This window comes from Crocuta crocuta, unplaced genomic scaffold, assembly GCF_008692635.1.
Source record: "Crocuta crocuta isolate KB4526 unplaced genomic scaffold, BGI_CrCroc_1.0 scaffold170, whole genome shotgun sequence".
In the NCBI taxonomy this organism is placed as follows: Eukaryota; Metazoa; Chordata; class Mammalia; order Carnivora; family Hyaenidae; genus Crocuta; species Crocuta crocuta.
In genome coordinates, this window is record NW_027527853.1 from 8,290,921 (window position 1) to 8,313,917 (window position 22,997).

A 22,997-nucleotide genomic window follows, 5' to 3' on the forward strand; every position below is an offset into this window, starting at 1 on the left:
CCAAGCATTGCAAATCACTTTTTTGTGTCTGATCTACCTGTACCGCGGGCGCAGTCAAGGGGACCGTGTTCTATGTCCCAAGCCCTGCTTTGTTTCCAGATCTTAGTCCGAGGGCTTTAATGATACCGCCTGAAACACAATCCCGCAGGCCGGGCAGCTTCCCATCCAGGGATGGAGCTGGGAGGGCCTCGGAGCAGTTTCTCCTGGTGCCGCCTGGGACAGGGTGCCCAGCCCAAAGAAAGCACCACAGCTAGAAATAGGATCCCTCTCCATCCCGGGCCAAGGATTTTCTCTTCTCCAGGGACAGTTCTATGAGCAGTTTCAGCTGCTCTCTCTCTTCCCCTCGTCTCTCCATGGCTCTCTGTGCAGGGAGCTCCCCCCACCCCCCTTCGTGTCTCCGGGTCCCGGCGTGTTTTTGTTTTCCCCAGTTCACACTCATGTACCTATGAGGTTGTCTTCTTCGTTGACTCTGTCTCTTTTCCTCCCAGATTCCTGCGGTCCAGTGTCCTATGCCGTCAGGACTCCTCTCTTTGAGAGATGGGGGCTTGTGAAATGTACGAGCTCCCTACCTCTCCACCATCTTGCCTCCATCCTAAAATGTCATTTTCTTAAGTAACCTCATCATTATCATCGGGCACCACACAGTGCTAAGCTCCTGGTCAACCGCACTCACCCCCTAACAGTCTGTCAGCTTCCAAGGGCCTCACTCCTGACCCCTGTCCCGCAGTCTGAGTCTCGTGCAGGACAATCCAATTGCCTAGATGCATAGAGGTGATATAGACCTCACTCATCAAATGTTTGGTTGGTTATTCTTCTACTAATTTCCTCCCACCTGGTGAGGTGTCTTGGGTCGTTCTGCAGAGACAGTCCTGTTTCCTCCCCCATCAAGCCCTGTGAGTGGCCCCAGCCTGACCTACTGACGGCACAGGCCTCCAGCACTGATAAAAGGTGACAAAACTGTCACTGCTCCCCACTCACTCCCCGGCTTGCTCAGGACCCACAGCGAGCCTCAGGTGCACCTGCCATGCCAGGTCACCCTGTCATGCCAGGGCTGTCCCCCTTCCCCTGGTCCCTCAGCTGTGCCTCCACATGATCCCCCCCACCCAGTCAGCACTCATGGGGTTCCCATCTTGGAGCCACCATAGCCCGTATCAGCTCTCACCCTCTGGGGGATTCTCTTGGGCCTCCTGCCAAGCCCGGCAGCTGCCTCCTCTCAAAAAAGGAAGAAAGAAAAAGAGACTAGGAACCTCAGGGGAAGCCACAACCTCTGCTTACTTCAGAAAGACCCTCACTTCCTTCCAGCACCTTCCCGTCTTCTCCTTTGGTAGAACAGAAGCACAAACCGGCCCAGGTCCCTGCAATCATCTTTGCCTCCTGCCCCCCACCTGGGATGACCCCCGAGATTCTGAGGTAGAACCCTAGGGTCCCAGAGCCCAGCTTGAAAAACCAAGGTTTCCATCCTCTGCTAAAATTGTAAAATGAGCCCTGAGGCTTCCTGACATGACCCTGCTTAGTGCCCACCTCTCTGCTCCCAGCCAGAGACAGGAGCCAGCTCCATGGTCCCTGATCTCGACTCTCCTCTCTGGGAGCATCACTGGGGACTCAGCACTGTGGTGAGTGTTCACACAGTGCAGTGTGAGCGTGAATGTGTGCGTCGTGAGCCACAGCAAGTAGAGAGGCTGCCCTCGCCACAGTCTCAGCGAGGCTCAAGTTAGGGGACTTTGTCATCCTGGGGCTCTCTCAAGCAGGAGACAGGAGTAACAGTAACATTGGAAGGAGAAGGGAGTGGGTGGCCCTGCCTTCCTTCCACCTGCAGAACGGGAAGAAGTGAGTCGTGTTCATCAGGTGAGCTCTGCTGGCACAGCTGTGGTTTATAGGCGACAGAAGACATGGGACTGAGGTCTTAGGTGGCGAGGAGGCAGACAGCCAGGAACTGATTAGCCACACCACGAGCAAGTCCGCCCAAAACACAAGGTGAAATCTGGCAAAACACGTGGTGAAATCACGTAGGCTCAGTGTAGATGCTTTCTCTGCGAAGTGACCTAAGGAAAGAAAGCACTCCCCTGTGTTACACGGGAGTTCCAGCACTGTTCAGTGCAGCATTGTTTTTAACAGCGAAAACCTGAGAACCCTAGATGACTGAGAAAACAGGGAAGGCTAAATAAGTTATGGCCTATGCATCCAATGGAACACCACAGAGTCTTTAAAGTGATTGAGGAAAAAAATTTTTTTGGATGTTTTTATTTTAGTTTTGAGAGAGAGAGAGAGAGAGAGAGAGACAGAGTGTGAGTGGGGGAGGGGCAGAGAGAGAAAGGGAGACACAGAATCTGAAGCAGGCTCCATAATCTGAGCTGTTGGCACAGAGCCCAGTGTGGGGCTCGAACTCACAGACTGGGAGATCATGAGCTGAGCCAAAGTGGGACGCTTAACTGACTGCCCCAGAGGAAAAATATTTAATGAAATCAGAAGATGCTCACTATATATTGTTAAATGAAAAAGCAAGGTGCAAAGCCCTATGTACTTGCTTCTATTTTGTTGAAGAAAAAATAGATGGGCAGAGAAAGACAGTCCAAAAGGATATCTTAGATGTTCGTTTCCCATTTCCGCCCCCAGAAGTAGATTTGATATTGTATAATATAAATCATATATAAATACATATGAGTTTATATATGATTTTCATTTACTTTTTAAAAATTTGCATACTTTTAAACTTTCCATATCAACAGATATTATTTGGCAATCCATGGAAGAAAAACAAAAACGTTTTTTAAAATGTAAATCCAAATAAAAAATAATGACTGGCCTTTTAGTGCCGTGTCAAAATGTTGGTGTTTGTTCAAACAGCACCTGAGAGTTCTCTGTCACAGAGAGACCAGGGCAGAGCAGTGGGTTCAAAGCCCTTGCTATGAGCCCTAGGATGGCTAAGAAGAACTCTTGCCCAAGCCATGTAAAATATTAAAAGGGAGAGAGAGAGACTTGGAAAGAGAAAAGGGTGGTGCGGTAGTTGTGGGATGAGCCGAGCTTAGGTGAGCAATTAGGCATGGCAGGGAAAGAAGGGAGGAGAAAAGTCAGGGAATCCTGCAGAATGAGAAATGGCAAAATTTGATAAGTGCCTCAGCATGTGCACAGGCGAAAATGAGAAAAATGTCCAAAATGACCTCTTCTGCCTCAGACCTGGGGACGCATCCCACTGTGGGAGGGGGCTGCGTCTCAGGGGCACCTTTTTGGGAAGAACACATGCTATGACTTTATCATCCTACACTGAACAAAGGCAGCGCTTCTTATAAATAGTAATATCCTAAATCAGCTAGACAAATTCAGAGATAACAGAGTCATCTTGTTATGCTTTAGAAAAACATTTGAAAGGAAATAGGTTGTTGTGAGAGCAGGTGGGAAGGAAGGAGAATTGTGAGCTGGATCAATGCTCCCTGAAGTATTTCTTAACAAGCCTATCACATAGTGAATCCCAGTAAGTGCAAATGTGATTACTTGTATGCAAGGTTTAGCTCTCCTACTTAATTAAGAGGTCCTTCTAAAGCTTCCCCTTAGTCTCCCTCCAAAGGGTCTGTTGAATACATCGCCTTGTCGGTAGTAAGTGCTCAACCATGTCTGTTGAAGAAATCAATGAAAGTAGTTAATAAATCTATTTGGTCCTTCCTAATTGCCACCTTTATTGCTAACAATATCTGTTTTTCCTTCCCTCTGCAGAGAAGGAAAAACAGATATTGCCACTGTAACTAGGGAAGAATGGTATGATCAACCACCAACGGGACCCTCACTCCCTGTAAAATGATTCACTTGGACTCTGAGACTGTCACAGGTGGAAGGAATCACCAAGTCCTATAGTTTTCAAGCTGTGCTCAGTTCCACCTCCTTGGGGTGGGGAGTGACCCATACTCAGCTTCAACAGCAATTCCGCTCCTGTTTTAGATAGTGGGCTTTCTAATAAAATTTCATTTGGTCAGCTTTTGAAACTAAAAAAATCTGAAAACCATGGACTCTGAAACCCTCTCATTCCATAAGGCGACAGCAGCTGAGAGATGTAAGAGCTGTGGCTAGAAACCGGTTCTTCAGACATTTTCCAAAATGCTTCCTCACTCATCAAACAGCCCCTAATTTGGGGTATGTTTTATTAAATCACTTTTGTGTAGAGTTGCCAGATAAAACACCTGATGTCCTTTAAATCTGAATATCAGATAAACCAAAAAAAAAATTGTTTTTACTGTGTCTCAAATACAGCTGCACTTGTCCAGCTGTCCAAATACCAGGGCCCGTGAATGCTTCATCCTAGAGGCTGCTATGTAGCACCTGGGCTCTCGGCGAGTTGCTCTCAGGAGACTAGTATTTAACTCTGTTTGCATGAGAAAAACCCAGCCAATAAATCATACTCTCCAGCATGCTATTATGGATGGAGTCAGCACCAAACATCCATTACCACAATAATCCCAACCATTCATTAGGGTAAGATGAGAGCTCTCTTATTGTAAGTGGAAGGTGCAGTTGGTCAGTGTTACCTTAAAGATCATGCCCTGCACATGTTCACCATTTAGTAGATCAAGTGCTTATGCCAGTCTGTGATTGATGAAAGTATGTGTCTGTGTAAGGGAGTCATAACCTCTGCGCTGTTGACTTTTGAGGCCAGTTGGACAATCAAACCATAAATCACCAATCGCTTCCTGGTCTTAGGCATCAAATCACATTTCTTCCCAGGTAAGCTATTTCTCCACCTCTGGTTCCGCTCAGTGGTGAGCTCCATTATAAATCACATTTGCCAAGCATACTGCTGGACAGGGCAGTGCGTAAAGTAAGCCCCCATCCTTGAGGTACCCACATTCTAGAATGGCAGGCAAATGTGACATATAATGTAGTATTGAGTACTATAATGAGGGTAAATAAGCATAAACCACTATGAGCACAGGAAGGCCGTGGGAGACCAGCAAATTGGAAGTCAGACAAAGATGAGAAGGTGAGGTAGAACCACAGATGGGACGGCAGGATCAGAGGCTCTAAGGCATGAAATGCCATAATAATGTGTTCAAGAAATACTAAATAGTTTGGTGTTGTTTGAATGTAAAATTTAAGACTGAGAAAAAAATGATGAGTTTAAAAATCTAAGCTGACTTTTACGTATTTTTTAATTTTTTTTTTTTTTGAGAGAGAGAGACAGAGCATGAGAGGGAGGAGGGGCAGGGAGAGAGGAAGACACAGAATCTGAAGCAGGCTCCAGTCTCCAAGCTGTCAGCCCAGAGCCCGATGCAGGGCCCGAACCCACAAACCATGAGATCATGACCTAAGCCGAAGTCAGACAGTTAACTGACTGAGCCACCCAGGTGCCCCTAAGCTGATTTTATAACATAAAATAGAAAACTACCAGGAAAGCTTTAGCCAGAAACGTAGAACGGTCAGATATAGGTTTTGGATAAAGCTGTCTGGAGGCAGTCTGGGAAGGGATAGGGGTGGAGAGCAGGGCAAGGGGAAAAGTGTACAAAGCCTGGCATCAGTAGTGCACGATCCGTACAGAAGATGGAGACAGTCTCAGCGTAATGAGGAAGGGAAAGAGGATTGAGGTTTGAGAAATATTTACAAGGTCAAATAGGCGAGAGGTGGTTCGCTGTGTATAAATAGTAGAAGGGAAAATAAAAGAATGGCGGCCCATTTTCTAGCTTGGATGATTAGGTGGGTGAAAATTCTGCCAAATGAGACCTGGAGGCCCCCTCTGGTATTCTGAGACCGCATCCTGTGTGCGTTCCTTTGTCATCATGGATTGGAATATGTCATTATTGTGTGCTTGTTCAGTGGCAGCCTGCCCCCCAGATTGAAAATGCAGGGGATGGAAGCACGTGTGGTCTGCAGGCCCGGGTGTCACCGGCAATAGGGGTGGCACTGAGCCAGCACACAGTGAATAGTTGTCAGAGAGAAAGACAAATACCAAATACTGCATGGTATCCCATCTGTGTGGAATGTAACAAGACAGAAAACAAAAAACAAACCGGGACCATGGGGAGGGAGAGCAAAATAGGGAGTCAGGGAGAAATTGGAGAAAGGGTCCAGACCTTTTGGAAGATAAACGAGATCTGAGGATCTAATGCACAACACAGTGACTGTGGTTGATAACACCTTAGTGTAATATTGAAAGTTGCTAAGAGAGTAAAAATTCATTGTTCTCACACAGACAAAAAAGGTAAACATGTGAAGTGATAGACATGTTAATTAATGGGAGGAATCCTTCCACAATGCATACATATACCAAATGATCGTGCTCTGTACCTTAAATACCTTGCAACTTTGTCAATTCTATGTGAACAAAGCTGAATAAATAACTAAATGCCAAAGATTACAGACTGAGAAAAGGGACCGTACATGAAAAAAAGATACCAATTTAACAAATTGCTTTCTGGACACGGTCAGTATGAAATGACTGTGCAAAAACCCAGGTGTGAATAATCAGAGGCAGCAGGCAACAAGTCTGAATCTGGAGGGAAGAATTAGGTTTGGAGATAAAGATGTGAGAGTTTCCAGCAAGTGATAAAAGCATGAAAATGAGAAGAGAGCATCAGGAACAGACCTAATGAAATTCAACATTTAAAGGGATTTACTTCCTCCTACTTCCTAGTCAATTACCTTTGCCTTCTAGACATACACTTGTCACCACCCCCTGGGCTGCTCACAGAGCTGGCATATGACAGGCTGAGGCACAGGTAGGTTGTGCCCCAGGGAGGGCTCAGCTGTGCCTTTATGACCTTCCCAAGGCAACATCATATGCCTGTAATATCTTTCTCCTCACTTTGCCACGTCAGCTCTCCCAGGTTCTTTAAACAGCCCCTGAATTCTGTGAAATTCTCTTCCATGAAATCCTCCTAGGAACCAAAGGATACCAATTATCCCGAATATCCTAACCATCAAATCACAAATTGCCACTCTGCTTAATCAAGATGTAGAAATCCTATGATCTACCAGTTCTTTTCCCAATTAGATATCTTTGTCATCTACCTTTAAGATCAAATTAAGTCTATGTTGATGTAAACACCTGTTGCCTATTGTTAGTGGTTTCTTGTTTCTATTCTGTTGTTTGTGTGTCGGGCCACAGCGGGGGGTGTGTATGCTTTGACCTGGTACATACCCTGAGGAAACCACAGGCTGTTCCAGGTAGGGTAACAGAACATCTTGAGTACTGTTGTGCTGAAAATACTCACCCTATAACCAGGTGATATGTCAAACTATGCATTTTGGCTCCAAAAATATGGTTACGGCAGAGATGCTCTGTAGTTTGTGTGGTATTTACAATTAAGCATTTAATGTACACTTTTTAGAAATAACCAAAAACTGGGGCTCCTGGGTGGCTCAGTTGGTTAAGTGTCCGATTCTTGATTTCAGCTCAGGTCATGATCTTGGCTCGGGTCATGACCTCACACTTTGTGAGATCGAGCCCCATCTTGGGCTCCCTGCCTACAGTTCAAAGCCTGCTTGGGATTCACTCTCTGTCCCTCCCCCATTCACACGTGTACTCCCCACCCTCAAAAAAAAAAAAAAAACTTAAAAAGAAATAACCCAAAAAGAAAGTTGAACTCCTAAATTCCTAGTTTTGTCAAAAGCCAACAGGGTTTCATTTACCTAGAAAGATTAAAAAGAAAATAACTAGAAAGGATAATGTCTAAGGTCAATATGATAAATATATGTCTATATGGCAATATAACTTTTCAGTGATGGATCAGTCAGGAATAAATTTATCTGCAAGTCACAGGAAGCCTCCTTTTCCCTCATAACAAGTTCAGAGACAGGAAGTCCTTGCTAGCTTAGTAGTGCCCAGAGGGACCCTTGGAGACCCACGTTCCTCCTGCCTGTCCTCTCCGCCAGCCTTAGTTATACTGACTTGTCCCTACTTGTCTTCTCATAGAGTGATTGCTGGTTGCTCCACCTCCAAGTTTTGTGTCCCTAAGAAGACAGGGGGGAGAGGGTAGAGGCAAGGGAGAGAAGAAATAGAAATAGTGAGAGAATAGTCAGGAAGAGAGGTCCTTCCCAGTGATTTTCACCAGTCATCTCCAGCTATAAGAGGACAGAGATCAAGTTTGTAGCTGTTGATAGCTTCCACGACAGAGCCTGGCAAGAGGTGAGAGAAATAAAAATTGGGAACTGTCAATCAAGTATTTCAGACTTAAGAATAACTCGAAGTCCCATTATTATATCTGCATATTTCCTAAAATCTTGTAAGCATATTTTAATCTCATTTACATGTGCTGACGTTGATCTATTTGCGTTATTCTTAGAATGATCTTATGTCAAAAATTTCCACTCTATATGAACAGTGTTACCCTCCTTTCCTATACTGTCTACTTTATCAAAGTGAGCTAGGAAAAGGATTAATAAATATTTCCAGATGCTAGCTCAGGTAATTGGGTGAATAGGTTTTATTTTTAGCCACATGATATTTTTTAAATTGGTTCCTGGAATTTTCCCCCGTGGTGGCAAGAATATCTATGGTTGGCAAGCAACAGTACCATGGATAATTCTACCTATCTTCCCACATGTTTGCCCTGTTCGGTACGTTACATAAATTGGAGTTAGTACAGATGTGAAGTCAGAGAATGGGTTTTTTTGGTGTGGAGCATTTGCACAGAGAAGTACTTTGTCTCCATCTGGCGGACAAACGTATCGTTGCAATGTCGGCTGTGGTTCTCAAGCCTGCTGCACTTCAGGATCACCAGTTGGTGCTTGTAAACAATCAGGATACCAGGCCCCTCCCCAGACCAATTCAGTCCAGTATGGGAAAGGACCAGGGCTTTCTGTGTGTGTTTGTGTGAGTGTGTGTGTGTGTGTGTGTGTGTGTGTGTGTGTGTGCGCGCGCGCGCGCACACTTCAGGTATATAGGTGATACTAATGTGCAATCAGAACTAAGAACCACTGAGTTAGAAGCAGCTCTAAATGGGTGATGGATACTAGACAATCATCCTTGCTGTAAGACTGCCATAAAGGAAAAAGAACAGACTATGCGGGTAAATTCCATAATATTCTAGGGGCCTTTTTCCACCTTCCAGAGGAGAACTTGGCAAGTTGATGCTAAGAATATAAGAAATCTAAATTTAAGTTGCTTCCTGTGTGACTCTCCGTATGATGAGACAGAATGTGCTGAGCAAATCCCCAATCAGATCTGTCCCTGGGTAAAACTGGCAAGCAGTCTCAACCTTATTTTAATTACTTATGTGTTTACAAATTTTTTACATACTTTCTCACTTAATTCTCTCAAGAACCTATGAAGGTGGGTCTTCCTTCTTCCCTGAGTGTCCACACTCCTCTAGGAACAGAGCCCTAGAGCATTTTAGGTGCCCCCTCAAACCCTGCTTTCCCCTTCATCTTCACTCATTAAAACTTACTTTGCCAAACAGCACTGTATTGTAGAATTGAAATTTCCTACTAGAACTTGTTCACCACAAAAGATGGGGGGGGGGAATATGTATGTGAGGTGAGGGATGTGTTAACTCATTGGCAAGGGGGATCCCTTCACAATGTATACATATATATCAAATCATCACTTTGTACACTTTAAATCTTACAATTTTGTCAATTATATCTCAAGAGAGCTTAAAAACAGAAGGATCTGGGTAAAGATTCTAAAAGTCTTCAGTGTAATATTCTTATTTGTGCTACTTCTCTGTAATCTTGAAATTATTTACAAATGAAAAGTTTCTTGAAAATAGTTTTTAAGGGGCGCCTGGGTGGCTCAGTTGGTTAAGCGTCCGACTTCGGCTCAGGTCATCACCTCCTGGTTCGTTGAGTTCCAGCCCCATGTCAGGATCTGTGCTGACAGCTCAGAGCCTGGAGCCTGCTTCTGATTCTGTGTCTCCCTCTCTCTGCTCCTCCCCAGCTCGCACTGTGTCCCCCTCTCTCTCTCAAAAATCAATACATTGTTTTAAAAAGTTTAAAAATGATAGTTTTTAAAACTTCTCCAAGGTCTTTCTTAGCTTGCTTTTTTTTCTCCAACTGATTACCGATTTACTTAATATGCATTTGCCAAACACACAGTTGATAATCTTGAAAGGAAAATACATCAAAGGCATATATACACCTACAGGATACACGTAACATGGAGGATGCATCTTATTTACTGCTTTTTACACATCCCAGAAGACATTCAAATGAAGAGATTCAAACTGGTCACTCTTACTAATTCCCACTGATTTCTCATGTCCTCTGAGCCCATTTCCTGACCCCAGCCTTGAAGAAATCACTATTAGTTTTGCCTCTACTTTTGGCTTTGTCTTCCCATGATAACCAATGACTTGAGTATCTTCTCATGTGTGTATTGACCATTGTTTGTATATTCTTTAGTGAAGGGTCTGTTGAAGTCTTTTACCAGATTTTTATTAGGTTGGTTGTGTTCTCTTTACAATTTTCTATATAATTCTTAAATTTCTCCCAGTGGCTCATATGTAATGTGTGTTTTCCCATGATTTTCAAGATTGTGATTTTTCTTTCAAAATTTTCTCCTTACCGTTGTTTTTCAGTAGTTTGACTATGATCTTCCTAGGTATAATCCTTTTTGGATTTATGTTAATTGGGGTTTACAGATATTTAAAGTCACTATTTCTTCATAAAACTTATACAATGGCCATTTTCCTTAAAATATACTTTTTCTGCCCTATTTTTTTTTTTAATCTTATGAATCTCCAATTACATGTGTGTCAGTCCATTTGCTATTGTTCTATAGGACCCTGAGGCTCTGTTCTTTCTTCAATCTCTTTTTTCCTGCTTGGGCAATTTAAACTGATTGTTCTTTTGACATCTCTGCTGCTAAATCTCTCCAGTAGATTTTTCATTTCAGTTATCTTTTCAGTTGTAACAACTCCATTTTATTTTTCTTTATACTTGCCACTTCTTTGCTGAGATTCCTTATGTCTACAGTCATTAAGATGCCATTTCCTTTAAATTCCTGAACATGTACTTATGAGTTGTTTTAAAGTTTTTGCAAAATTCAACATATGGGCCATGTCAAGCTTTGTTTTGACTCTGGTATCACACATCATAAAGCATATGTGATGGAGAATCTGTATTGTATCTTCCTCTGAAGGGTATTGATTTCTTGTCCCAGGAGGCATTTTGATTACTACTTTCAACCTTACATAGGCTTGGTTCTATGCTTTGTTAGTATGAATCTTTGAAAAGTACAAGGTATATTTCAAGCCCTTCTAATATGGTCAACTCTGTCTCCCATGCAAATGTTGTTGAGGCTTGATTTCAGTCTATATTCAGGGATGTGGACACTTGTTTACACTCTGAGACCTGAAACAAGAGGGCAGTGTCACCTTGTTCAACCTTAGCTGGGGACATGCATCTTGGGCAACTCAAATTTTTTGCCACTCTGCACATGCCTGAGAAAGGCTACTAAAGAGCCAAAAGTACTGACTTTGGAATTACAAGGAAATTTTAGCAAACAGCAAATTTCCAAACAATCTGTGAATGAAGATCAACTGAGTGTATATTTTTAGCATAATAAAACCAGGTAACATATTAAAAACATATTATTGTTTTAAAAGGCTGTGTTAGGTGCACCTAGGTGGCTCAGTCGGTTGGGCATCCAACTTCGGCTCAGGTCATGATCTTGTGGTCTGTGAGTTCGAGCCCCGCATCAGGCTCTGTGCTGACAGCTCAGAATCTGGAGCCTGCTTTGGATTCTATGTCTCCCTCCCTCCCTCCCTCTCTCCCTGCTCGTGCTCTCCCTTGCTCTCAAAAATAAATAAAACATTTAAAAAACCTGATAACTTTTTTCCCAACTCGAGGTCATCATTATAGTTAAGTAAACAGTGACAAAATCCAATGAAACTTTTAAGGTTTTAGATATATAAATGCATGCTCTTAGATTTAAAAACCCCCAGTTGGCAACAATTAGAGGCCTCTGCTTTGTTTTTTGCTTCTTATTGGTGTCTTTTTTTTTAAACTGAAGTTCAATATGCCTTAGTTATATGATCTTAAGTAAACTTTATGAGTCTGTTTTCTTATCTATCTATCTATAAAATTAAGAAGATGCATTTCTAAGGTCCCTCCAGGTCTAAAATTTTATATTTTCTAGCTATCAGTACTTTTTGGCGTCTAGATACTTCCTTTCTTCTTCTGATCTTCTGTGTCCTGGAAAAGTGGGAAAGCGAACCCTATTTTACTACTAACAAGACATTATAATTAAAGAAAGACTTGAGATCTTTTCTAAATTATGTGCCTACAAATTCTGGCAATGAGACCTGTACACACCTACTCCCAACAGTAGTTATAGTTAGCCATAATCCAGACATGTAAAATCAGTTGTTTCCTAACAAATGAATAAAAACAATTCATAAGATACTATTAAATAGAAGTAAACCAAATATCTGATCTACGATATATGTAAAAAACAAAAACAGTTTCTTTCCCAAGATCCTCACTGATCCTCATGCCTGAAATAAAAGGAAAAGGCATACAGTATGAAAAACTAGTATATAGCACAATGTCTAAGCTTGTCAAATCAATAAGTTGTACACCTGAAACTAATGTAATATTGTGTGCCAACTATACTCAAAAAGAGAAAAATCTTAGAGAAGTAGACAAATTGGGCTGTTGATATACTGTCTTTATTGAATTAAAATTATACTATGTATAAAACAGCAATGTGTACACAGGGATTAAATGCATCATAATATATACAATTCTCTGAAAAGTCAGCATACAAGTTACAATGATTTTGAACATAAAATTTATATTAAAACATCCTCCCTAAGTGATTTATTTGGCTGTTTTAGTTCGGAGCCGTCGTTTGAGAATCTGATGATCACTCTCCTTTACTTCATGGTCCATCAAAATCTGAAATTAACAATTTCACAATTTTTTTTATAAATTAAAGCTTATTTATAATTTAATAAGATATTCATGTGCTTCATAACTGGAATAATAGGTACATTTTAATATTTTGGGGCCTCTTGGACTGCAAGTATACTAACCTATAAGAGCATCGTCTAAAGTAACAGATTTTGTAAAGATTTTTCAACACTACCTAACATAGAATTAAAATCATCTTTATATTGGATTCAAGACATCTATATCTTGAAGTAATTACTGAAATATTTAGAGATCAGTGCCTCAAACATTTCTTAATAAATGATCTTTCACAGCAACAAGAATAGTAATCCCCCCTTACCTCTGGGGCATATATTCCAAGATCCCCAGTGGATGTACCAAACCCTACATATACTGTTTTTTCCTGTACATATACATACTATGATATAGTATAATTTAAAAGCTAGTCAATTACATTGACAATCACTAATAACAAAACAATTACAGCAATATACTATAGTAAGTTATGTGAATGTTGTCTCTTTCTCCCTAAATATGTTATCATACTGTCCTCTTCCTCCTCCTTGTGATGACTAGAAATGGTAAGATACCTAAGGGACAAGATGAGTGAAGTGAATGGTGTAGGCAGTATGATGTAGTGTTAGGCTACTATTGACCTGATAATACATCAGAAGGAGGATCATGTGCTTTCAGGCCATGGATGACCATGGGTTACTGAAATTACGGAAGGTAAAATGAAGGATAAGAAGGGACTATGGTATATAACTCAGAAAAGTAGGAAGAATATTATATTCCAACTAAGAAAGAACTTCAGCAAAGGGAAGAAATTATGTACTAATCAGAAAGATGGTGAAAAGTGACTAAGAAAATAGTATTTCCAACAGCATGTCCTAATTGACCCTAATTCTTTACCACCTGCCTTTGAGTCTGATCTCTACTGTTGCAAAAGGTCTCTCCCCTGATTTCTCTGAGCCACTTCCTGTTGAAGCATTCTCCTTTAATTACTTTTCTACTGTCACTTTCATCTACTGGGCAAATGCAAGCATGATGGGAAATAAGAACTCTCCCTGTAACAGCACAGACTGTTCTGAGTGAAGAGAATGAGTCATCGAGTCAGGATGACAAACTACAGTCTTTTCCTAAAAGAACCTGGAAGGCTTAGAGAAAAGGTGGGAGGAAATGACTGAATGTCAATTCTGTATTTTTACCAGGCCCAGTTAGGCCAGATTTGTACAACTCCTCTGATAAAGTTCACAAGAAAAATTGGTGTTAGAGGCAAACAAATTATTCAACAGTGATAATTCTATTGATAGAATTAAAGTTTCTCTGAGGAGTTTACAAATGTAAATGCATGACCCTTATATACATTAATGCAGCACTTATTTTGATTATGATAAATTTAGCACCTCACACAGCAAAAGTTTAACACTTAAAGCGTATTTCAAGAGATGTGACCTAAAGAATAAAAATTCAAACCTTTATAAAATTTAAATTGTATGAATACGTCAGAATTAAAGAGAGGATGAACAGTTTTACTTTCAAGCAACCAAAGGAGTAGCTTACCACCTGGCCAGATATATCGATAGGAGATGAAATTTCATTTGTGTATAATTTCCGCTTCGCCCGTTTCGGTCGAGACACATTTTCTTTACTTACTTCTACATTTGAGAGCTTTGAAGAGCTCATCGTTTCAATGATCTTCTTTGCTATGGAAAAAAAAGTTTAAATCCTGAAATAAATAACTCTGTAACTAGAAAGGTTTGAAATCCTTAATAAAGAAAAAAACATACCAAAGAGAAAAGCACTGCAACTTAGAAATGTGGAAAGGACAGGACTAGACAATTCACAGTGAAAAAATTAAATGCCTCATAAACACATGGCATAATGATGAACAGCAAAAACAAAAACACAAATAAATAGAACATGATTTGACTAATGTTCAATATGGTGGAAGGTTTGGTAAATTACAGTACAGCCAATAAATGTCTTTAATGACACGAAGAGGCTTATGCTGTTAGAAAAAAAAAAAAAGGATCCATACATACTGGACCGTGCAGCAGTACTCACATGTAGAGATATCCACAATCAAGATTAAGTGAAAGTAGTTTATAATCACGAACCCTCTGCTTATAATTAACACACACACACATACACACAGTAAAAGAAATCAAATTGTTAACGGTTGCTTGTTTCTGGGAAGTGGGAAAAATTTTTTCAGTTTCTTACTTTGTACATTTGTTTGTTTTTAAGATTTTATTTATGTTTACAGAGCACAAATGGAGAAGGGGCAGAGGAGGGACAAAGGATCTGAAGCGGGCTATATACTGACAGCAGTGAACCCGATGTGGGGCTTGACCTCACAAACTCTGAGATCGTGACCTGAGGTGAAGTCAGATGCTCAACCAACTGAGCAACCCAAGGTACCCCTATTTTTCTTTTCTTTTATTTATTTATTTTGAGAGAGAGAGAGAGAGCAGGGAAGAGGGGGCAGAGAGAGAAAGAATCCCAAGCAAGCTCCACACCGGCAACACAGAGACCAACACAGGGTTTGAACTCATGAACTGTGAGATCATGACTGGAGCCAAGTCAAGAGTCACACACTTAACCAACTGAACCATCCAGGCATCCCGACATTTGTTTGTTTTTCAACAGGCGCTTATGGATTTTAATAGAAAACATATTTCCATTTAGGAAATCTGATGTTTTTTTTTTAACAGAAGAAAGATTGAAGAAAATATGCTAAATTGAAAGTCTACTTGCCTAGGGTTAGTCTGGGCTTGAGAGAGCTGAGGTGCCAGGTATCAGAGTAGCCAGTTCGGTTAATAAGCCAAAATGAAAGCAAGACCTTAAGGCCTTTAACCACTTAACTGCAACAGAATAAGCAAGAGGCAAACTTGAGAAAGTATCAACTCCCACCCACCTGCCATCTTTCCCCAGGTGTGGTCTAGGCCAAGAGGATCAGCACAGAAGTGGGGAGTCATCTCACTGCCAAGGGAGCACTGAACAAAAAGCTCTTGCCTTTACTGTTTTATGGACCTTAAGGCAGGAGGCCAGAAAGAAGGTGGAAGAGTGGAAAAGTAAAGTCCAAGTGTCTTCCAGGTCCCCTTCCCTTTTCCTGTCATAAGAAGGTCCAAGGACGAGGGGCCTGAGGAATTTCTCTGCTGAAGGCCCCCAATAAGGAGGCTCTGAATGATGGCACCTTGGCGAGGACTGCAGATATGTGTAAGGGCATGGCTGGCCAGGGTCCTGAGTCCTTGACTGTAACTCCCTTCAGAGACTGCACTCCTTTGGTGTGGGGAGGACAATGTTTCCCATGAAAAAGCCATGAGGCCTAACAGATAAAGATTTTCTAACTGCCTATGGGTCAGCCTAAAGAAAAACAAAAAGATCACACATAGGATTTTGGCCTGGAGCCCCAAACTCCCCAGTACGATGTGCCAGCCACAAAGGGCTGAGGAGGTGAACCACACAAACATGTGGCACTTGTGAGGCTTATACTGTAGTGAGAGAAATAAGAACACAAAAATTATAGTTTAAATACTTTGATTTGCACTTTGAAAGGATCACTCTGGTGGCCATGCACCGGAGGGACAAGAGAGAGACAAGAGGGAAAGGAAGGGAGACCAGTGATATCAAGGAATGAAATAATAGTGGTTATCAAGAGCAGCAGAATTCTAAAAACTAATCTCTATTTTTTCCCCTAGATTTCTCAGTGATCAACAACAGACACATAGTGTACTTAGAACCCAAAACAGGGGCGTCTTCTACTCCTAGAATTAAGTTTTTAAAAATCCACACTAGGAGCACCTGGCTGACTCAGTCAGAAGAATATGCAACTCTTGATGTCAGGGTCATGAGTTCAAGCCCCGTGTTGGGTGTAGAGATTAAATAAATGAACTTAAAAACAAACAAACAAAAAAACAACCAAACCTGCTATACAGGTAGGGAAGCTGTTAGGGAGCTGAGTCAACCAAGTAAGGGAGTCAATTACCATACGGGTGCTCCTTTCCTTGAAAACTTAATTTTCTTTCACTATATAAGTGCTAATCAATGTAATTTAAACAAAAATACCTAAGAATCTAAAATAACAAGTCCTCACTTTAAGATACAAATCAGATGAACATAAAGGAAGAGAAGGAAAAATAATATAGACTCTTAAATATGGAGAACAAACAGAGGGTTTGCTGGAGGGGTTGTGGGAGGGGGCATGGGCTAAATGGGTAAGGGGCATTAAGGAATCTGCTCCTGAAATCATTGTTGCACACCATATGCTAACTATCTTGGATGTAAATTTAAAAAATAAATTTTAAAAAAGAAGAAAAAATAACAAGTCCTCCCTCTCTACATTATCAGTTGCTGTCTGTCCCTCCAGATATCTTCTATGCTTATACTAATTATATCTTTTTAAAAAGTACATATCTCATAAAAATATATATATATGCAAATGAGTTTTGGTAAGTCTAAAGTTCCCAAACTGTGCATGAAGCCAGCCGTACTACAGCAAAATCAAAGGAGCACCTTGAAATATTTTAAATTTTCAGAGAAAACAGTGACACGCAGTAGTTCAAGGTGGTATAGTTTCAAGCAATAACGTGTTACATTCCTTTTGATGATGATGTAACTTTACAAACTGGATTTTCAGAAGCTGAATTTGCAGTGGTTGTTTGGCCTTAGCACTAATGGATAAAATATTAACTGTTTCTTTGGGTATTGGGTAACAATGAAAAAAAACTACTGAGACATTAAAGGCACTATGAACCAAGTTTGGGAACCTCAGTAGTAAGTTTCTACACGAAGTGTTTTTCCACAGCCTATCTGACTCAACTGAAGCATCCCCTGCTTTTAGTCAGTCCCTTTCCCTCATGCTCCTCACCGGTAGTCTCAATTTATCCCACAATCACCCCTGAGGTTAAGTTAATGAAAATCCAGTCCTTGGCCTGCCTCTTGCCCCCACATTCTCTGAGCCAGATGCACATTACTAACTGAAACTGTCTGCACATTCCCTACACTTTCCTGTACTCTACCTGTGTTAAAACTGTTCCCTCTGGGAAATGTGTGTGTGCATGTGTGAGTACAAATAAATGTATGTATGTGTTTATGTGTGTGTGTATATTTAGAAAAAGTATGTATCTTAGTATATATTTATACACAGATAATATGGTTGTTATAAAGAAGAAACCATTAAGCAACTAAACTCGAGATATTTATAGAAACACATATTTTTGATATACATGAATGGGTAATGTTTGTCAATGGATAGGAAAAAAAGCTATTAAGAATACAGGGGCACCTGGGTGGTTCAGTCGGTTGAGCGTCCGACTTCGGCTCCAGTCATGATCTCGCGGTTCATGGGTTTGAGCCCTGTGTCAGGCTCTGTGTCAGCTCAGAGCCTGGAGCCTGCTTCAGATTCTGTGTCTCCCTCTCTCTCTGACCCTCCCCTGCTCACACTGTGTCTCCCTCTCTCTCTCTCAGAAATAAATATTAAAAAAAAAATATATATATATATATACCATAATACAGTGCATCTCTAGAGGGTGTAATTCTGCCAGCATCTCAATACCCAAGTTAAACCCCATCTCTTCCCCCAAAAAAAAAAAAATTTTTTTTTCCCCTTAGCCTTGGAATCAAAAGAGCTCTCTTCCCTCCAATACTACCACAGAACTTTCTTCGATCCCTGTAACTACATTAAGCAGCCTGTTCTGGATGAAGTACAGTTGACCCTTGAACAGCATAGAGCTTTGGGGTACCGACCTCCCATAATGTTAATAATCCATGTGCAACTTTTGACTTCCCAAAAACTTAACTTCTAGTAGCCTTACATATCATTGGAAGCCTTACCAATTAACATAGATTTTGTATGTGTTATATACTATATTCCAACAATAAGCTAGAAAAACAGAATATTAAGAAAATCCTACATTTACAGTAACATACTTATCAAAACCCATCCACACCTAAGTGGACCCGTGCAGCTCAAAGCGTTGTTCAGGGTCAACTGTACTTCCGTAGTTCTGTCTCCTCCTCTACAGTGAGCACCTAAGCATGTCACCATCTTCCACCCACCCTCCCATTGTACTTAACGCAGCACAATGTCTATTCGAAATAAGATGATCACTGTTGTTGAGTTTATACACTAACCAGATAGAAAGCACCTTGTACCAAACATAAAAGTTTTCTGCCAACCTTTTGATTGAAGAATTGTTGGAGAATGTTGTAGGAAGTCTCCAAATTTCTGTAGCGTTCCTTCTTTTTTCTTAGTGGCCACATTTGTACTAACTGTGGATGCCTGACTCCGTAAAGAGTATGTTTTTTTAGATGATGGACGTGTGGAAACCTAAGAAAAACATTTTTTGTTACCATTGATGAAAAATGTTAGAAGGAAACAGTTGTAACCACAGAGGAATTAAAGAGGCCAGACCCAGGTCAGATGTGCAGGCAGGAAGCTCAGGATTAAATATATGAGGAGAGGAGGAGAGGAGGAAAGAGCCCAAGAATGGCAAACTGGGTGTGGCAGGCAGAACGCTGGCTCAGAAGCATCGAGAAGGGCCTGCTACTGGCCAAATGCTAAAGGTTATATTCTAAGCTGAATTAGATGAATAGGAAATGGAAGATAAATGAGTTATAACTGGATAAAACTGGATTTCTGGGTAATTACTAATCAAGTGTGACATTTTTATTTTTATATTCTACTTTATAACTATAAGTTAAGAAAATGGTCAGTTTTGGATCAAACCTTTTGTTCCTTTTTGCCAGAAGAATTTCTATGCTCACAAACAAGAGACTTCAAATTAGTTCTGGGTGTAGCATTCTTCTTATTTTCGTATTTCACCAAGTCCTAAAAATAATGAAATTTAGTACTGGTTAACTCCTTAACAATATTGTCTTTCTCTAGACTCAAAAGAAGAAAGATGATGGCTCTTAACCAAGGGTGATTTTGACCCCAGAGGACACTGACAATGTCTAGAGATATCTTTGGTTGTCATCGCCGGGGGGATGAGGTTTTACTGGCAACTAGTGGTAGAGGCCAAGAATGCTACTAAACACCTTTACAGTGCACAGGAGAGATTTCCAAAACACGTATATAAGTCCAAATGTGAATCATGCTGAAGCGGAGAATCCCTGACTGAAGGTATGACTTTTTCCCCCAACTTTATTGAAGTATTATTGAGGTACAACATATGTAAGTTTAAGATGTACTATGTGAGGATTTAATATACACATACATGGCAACATGACTAGACATATGAATTTTTCACACACACCATAAATAAAATTATGTAAGTTAAATTAAAAATAGTAGAAGGAATAACATCTTTTATTTGAACCCCATTTCCAAAATACAGCAATACACCTACACTTTACTCAACTCCCAAATCATTCAGAGCATCTACATTTGGCAGCATCAAAAACAAAACAGAGCAAGATCAAGTAAAAATCTTCAGTGTAAGCACAGGCAAAATGCTAAAATCAAGAAATATAATCTATCTTCCCTATTAAATAGACTTGACATATTACTTTTCTTTTCCCCGCATCACCTTAGGACACCGTCTCTTATAGTATATTAACTGAATCAAAGTGGTACAAATCCTAGTTGTACCAAAGATCATAAGCATCAAAGGAAAAACAAGGCAAGAAGAGAAGCAGAGAAAGATCATGACCAAACCTCAGAATTCAAGTTACAAAGTAGACCTCATAAGGGTGTTAAGAAGCAGACTTCCCGAAAGAGGAAAAACAGATGGTAATGCATGTAAAACACAGGAGGAGGAGTAAGTCCATCCTACTAGCAGTGTGCAATAACGAGCTCTCCAGAGTCTTCAATGGATTAGAATATAGCAGTGTATAAATGATTTTCATGAGGACCTTATTATAACACTCAGTTTATTATTAGAGCACTGAAGAACTATTAAAAATCAGAAAAAAATCTTCTACATAATTCTACATTTAAAATGTTCTGCATATCCATCCAAAAAATCATATGGGGAGTATATTCTAATAGTAAAATGAAAAAAATAATTGTATTTTAACCCTCTGCATACGCAGCCAGTTTTTCCTTTTTCCTTGTAAAAACTTAATCAAGGAGGAGCACCTGGGTGGCTCAGTCGGTTAAGTGTCCAACTTCAGCTCAGGTCATGATCTTATGGTTCATGGATTCGAGCCCCATGTCGGGCTCTGTGCTGACAGCTAGCTCAGAACCTGCAGCTTGTTTCAGATTCTGTATCTCCCTCTCTCTCTGACCCTCCCCTGCTCACACTGTCTGTCTCTCTCTCTCAGAAATTAAAAAAAATGAATCAAGGAAAAATCAACACAGATCATAATAAAATCACTTACTATTTTAAAGTTATCTAAAATGTATTTAATATAAATTAAATGTTGAATAAAAAGGCTCTAGAAAACAATCACTAAAGGTGTTCTAGTTGTAGCAGAAAAAATGCTCAATAATATTCACTTGGCAAATTTATTACCTGACAGAGAGCCTCAGGAGTATGGTTAATACTATTTCTGCTCTTCCACCAGCTTGAAAATATACTACTCTTTAGAGAGGTAAAAAAAAAAAAAAAAAAAAAAAAAGTTGAAGAAAAAGTTATTGTGTTATTGTGAGAGCTTAGAATTAGTTTTAAATTTAAAACAAGTTACTATTAAAATAAATACATTTATTATGTATCCACCACATGTGGAACAAAAGCTAATATGCATATTAAACATGTTATCTCTAATCCTCTATTTCCAAAAGAAGAAAACTGCAGACCAGAAGTTGATGTGACTGGCCAAACCTGAGTGGCTAGGATATGGCAGGAGGTTTGGTAACCCTACAATCAGAAAGCTTCAGTAAGAAGAACTAAAGAGTTTTTATCCTACCACTAAATAGAGGACCAAATTTTAATACACTGGCTGATCGAAAAAGTAGCTCTTCCAAAATCTACTATGACCAGAGAGACCTAAGATTTTAGTTAAATAACAAAGATTATATATACTCAAGCAGTTTAGCCATTCAGTTTCTTTAATTTCTTTATCAACTCTTTTCTCTTCCACTGGAGGGAAAGTCCCTAAGTTTGAACAGGACTGGTATACTTAACTAGCTCTACAGTGAAATCCACCATCACTTGACCTCCACAGCTTCAATGAAACAAGGTGCAAGCCATATTTTTCAATAACCATAAGCTTTCTGTTTGAGGACTATCAGACTACAATAATATTCTTAAATAATATAAAATATGCCATAAGTTATGATTTTAGTCTCTAACAGCAACTTATGAACAGGAGGATAGTATAACAGTTTAACTATATAATAACTGAGCTTTAAGGTTTGCTTGTTAAATTCACTCATTAGTTAAGGACTTACCTCCTCCATTTCATTACTCTTCCTCTTCCGGGCCTTGGAAATTTTAACCGTCACTGGTAAGGCACAACCAGGGTGTTTCACTGCCATTTTGTTTGGCTGTAAAGGTGTAAACTGAATCTCTAACTCAGGTTTTGGAAATCGAGTAGTTTGATTATTTTCTGTTGACACTTCACAAGAGTCAAGGACTACAGAGCCATCCTATAACATAATTAAAAAGAAAAGCAAATCTTATTTTCAGAACATGAATTTATGAATTGCAAAGTGTTAACTCTTTCAATTACCCATCAAAGACAATGAACTGGAATACTTAAAAGTGTGCTGGGTCAAGTTTACCACGGCAAGTACAGACAGATGGAGTTACCATCTACTGTCTCCAGGTTTATACATGGTATATTAAAATCCGAGGAAACAGAGTAACAAATTCTTTATTACTCTTCCCACTGAGAGTTGGAGTCTCAATTCCCTTCCTTGAATCTGGGCTGTCCTTAATGACTTCCATGACCAAGAGGATGTGGTGGAAATAACATCATCATTCTGAGGCTCAACATAAGAGACCGATTATAAGAGGAAGAGGTAGGCTTGTACCTTCCACCCTGTCCTCTAGGAAAAGGAACTCTCAAGGACACTCTCCCATCTCAGAATCCAGCCACTGGGCTATGAGAAGCCCAAGCACAGGGGGAGGCCACATATAGGTCCAGCTAAGCTCCCATAATCAACTATCCCTACAATCAACCATCAGATACACGAATGAATCCTTCATTAGACTTTAAGACAACAGAGCATATTGATTTCATGAAGGCAAGAAAAATATACAAAATAGCATTAACAATACCATTCCCCA

General features: G+C 40.3%; 1 protein-coding gene across 6 annotated transcripts in view; it reads right to left on the reverse strand.

Moving 5' to 3' along the window:
* Nucleotides 1-12,571: 12,571 nt before the first annotated feature.
* KIF20B (kinesin family member 20B) overlaps nucleotides 12,572-22,997 on the reverse strand; it is an 87,643-nt gene continuing 77,217 nt past the window's right edge. For 3 of the 6 annotated variants that reach the window (XM_077779961.1, XM_077779952.1, XM_077779939.1), the window contains 6 exons: nucleotides 22,157-22,354; nucleotides 21,279-21,347; nucleotides 19,550-19,651; nucleotides 19,000-19,150; nucleotides 14,380-14,522; nucleotides 12,572-12,822 (listed from right to left, as the gene is read on the reverse strand). In XM_077779961.1, coding sequence (XP_077636087.1) covers nucleotides 12,745-12,822; nucleotides 14,380-14,522; nucleotides 19,000-19,150; nucleotides 19,550-19,651; nucleotides 21,279-21,347; nucleotides 22,157-22,354 — 741 coding nt within the window. In that variant the 3' untranslated portion in view covers nucleotides 12,572-12,744. The remainder of the gene's footprint in view (nucleotides 12,823-14,379; nucleotides 14,523-18,999; nucleotides 19,151-19,549; nucleotides 19,652-21,278; nucleotides 21,348-22,156; nucleotides 22,355-22,997) is intronic. The other 3 variants (XM_077779978.1, XM_077779969.1, XM_077779943.1) reach the window with 1 other exon arrangement.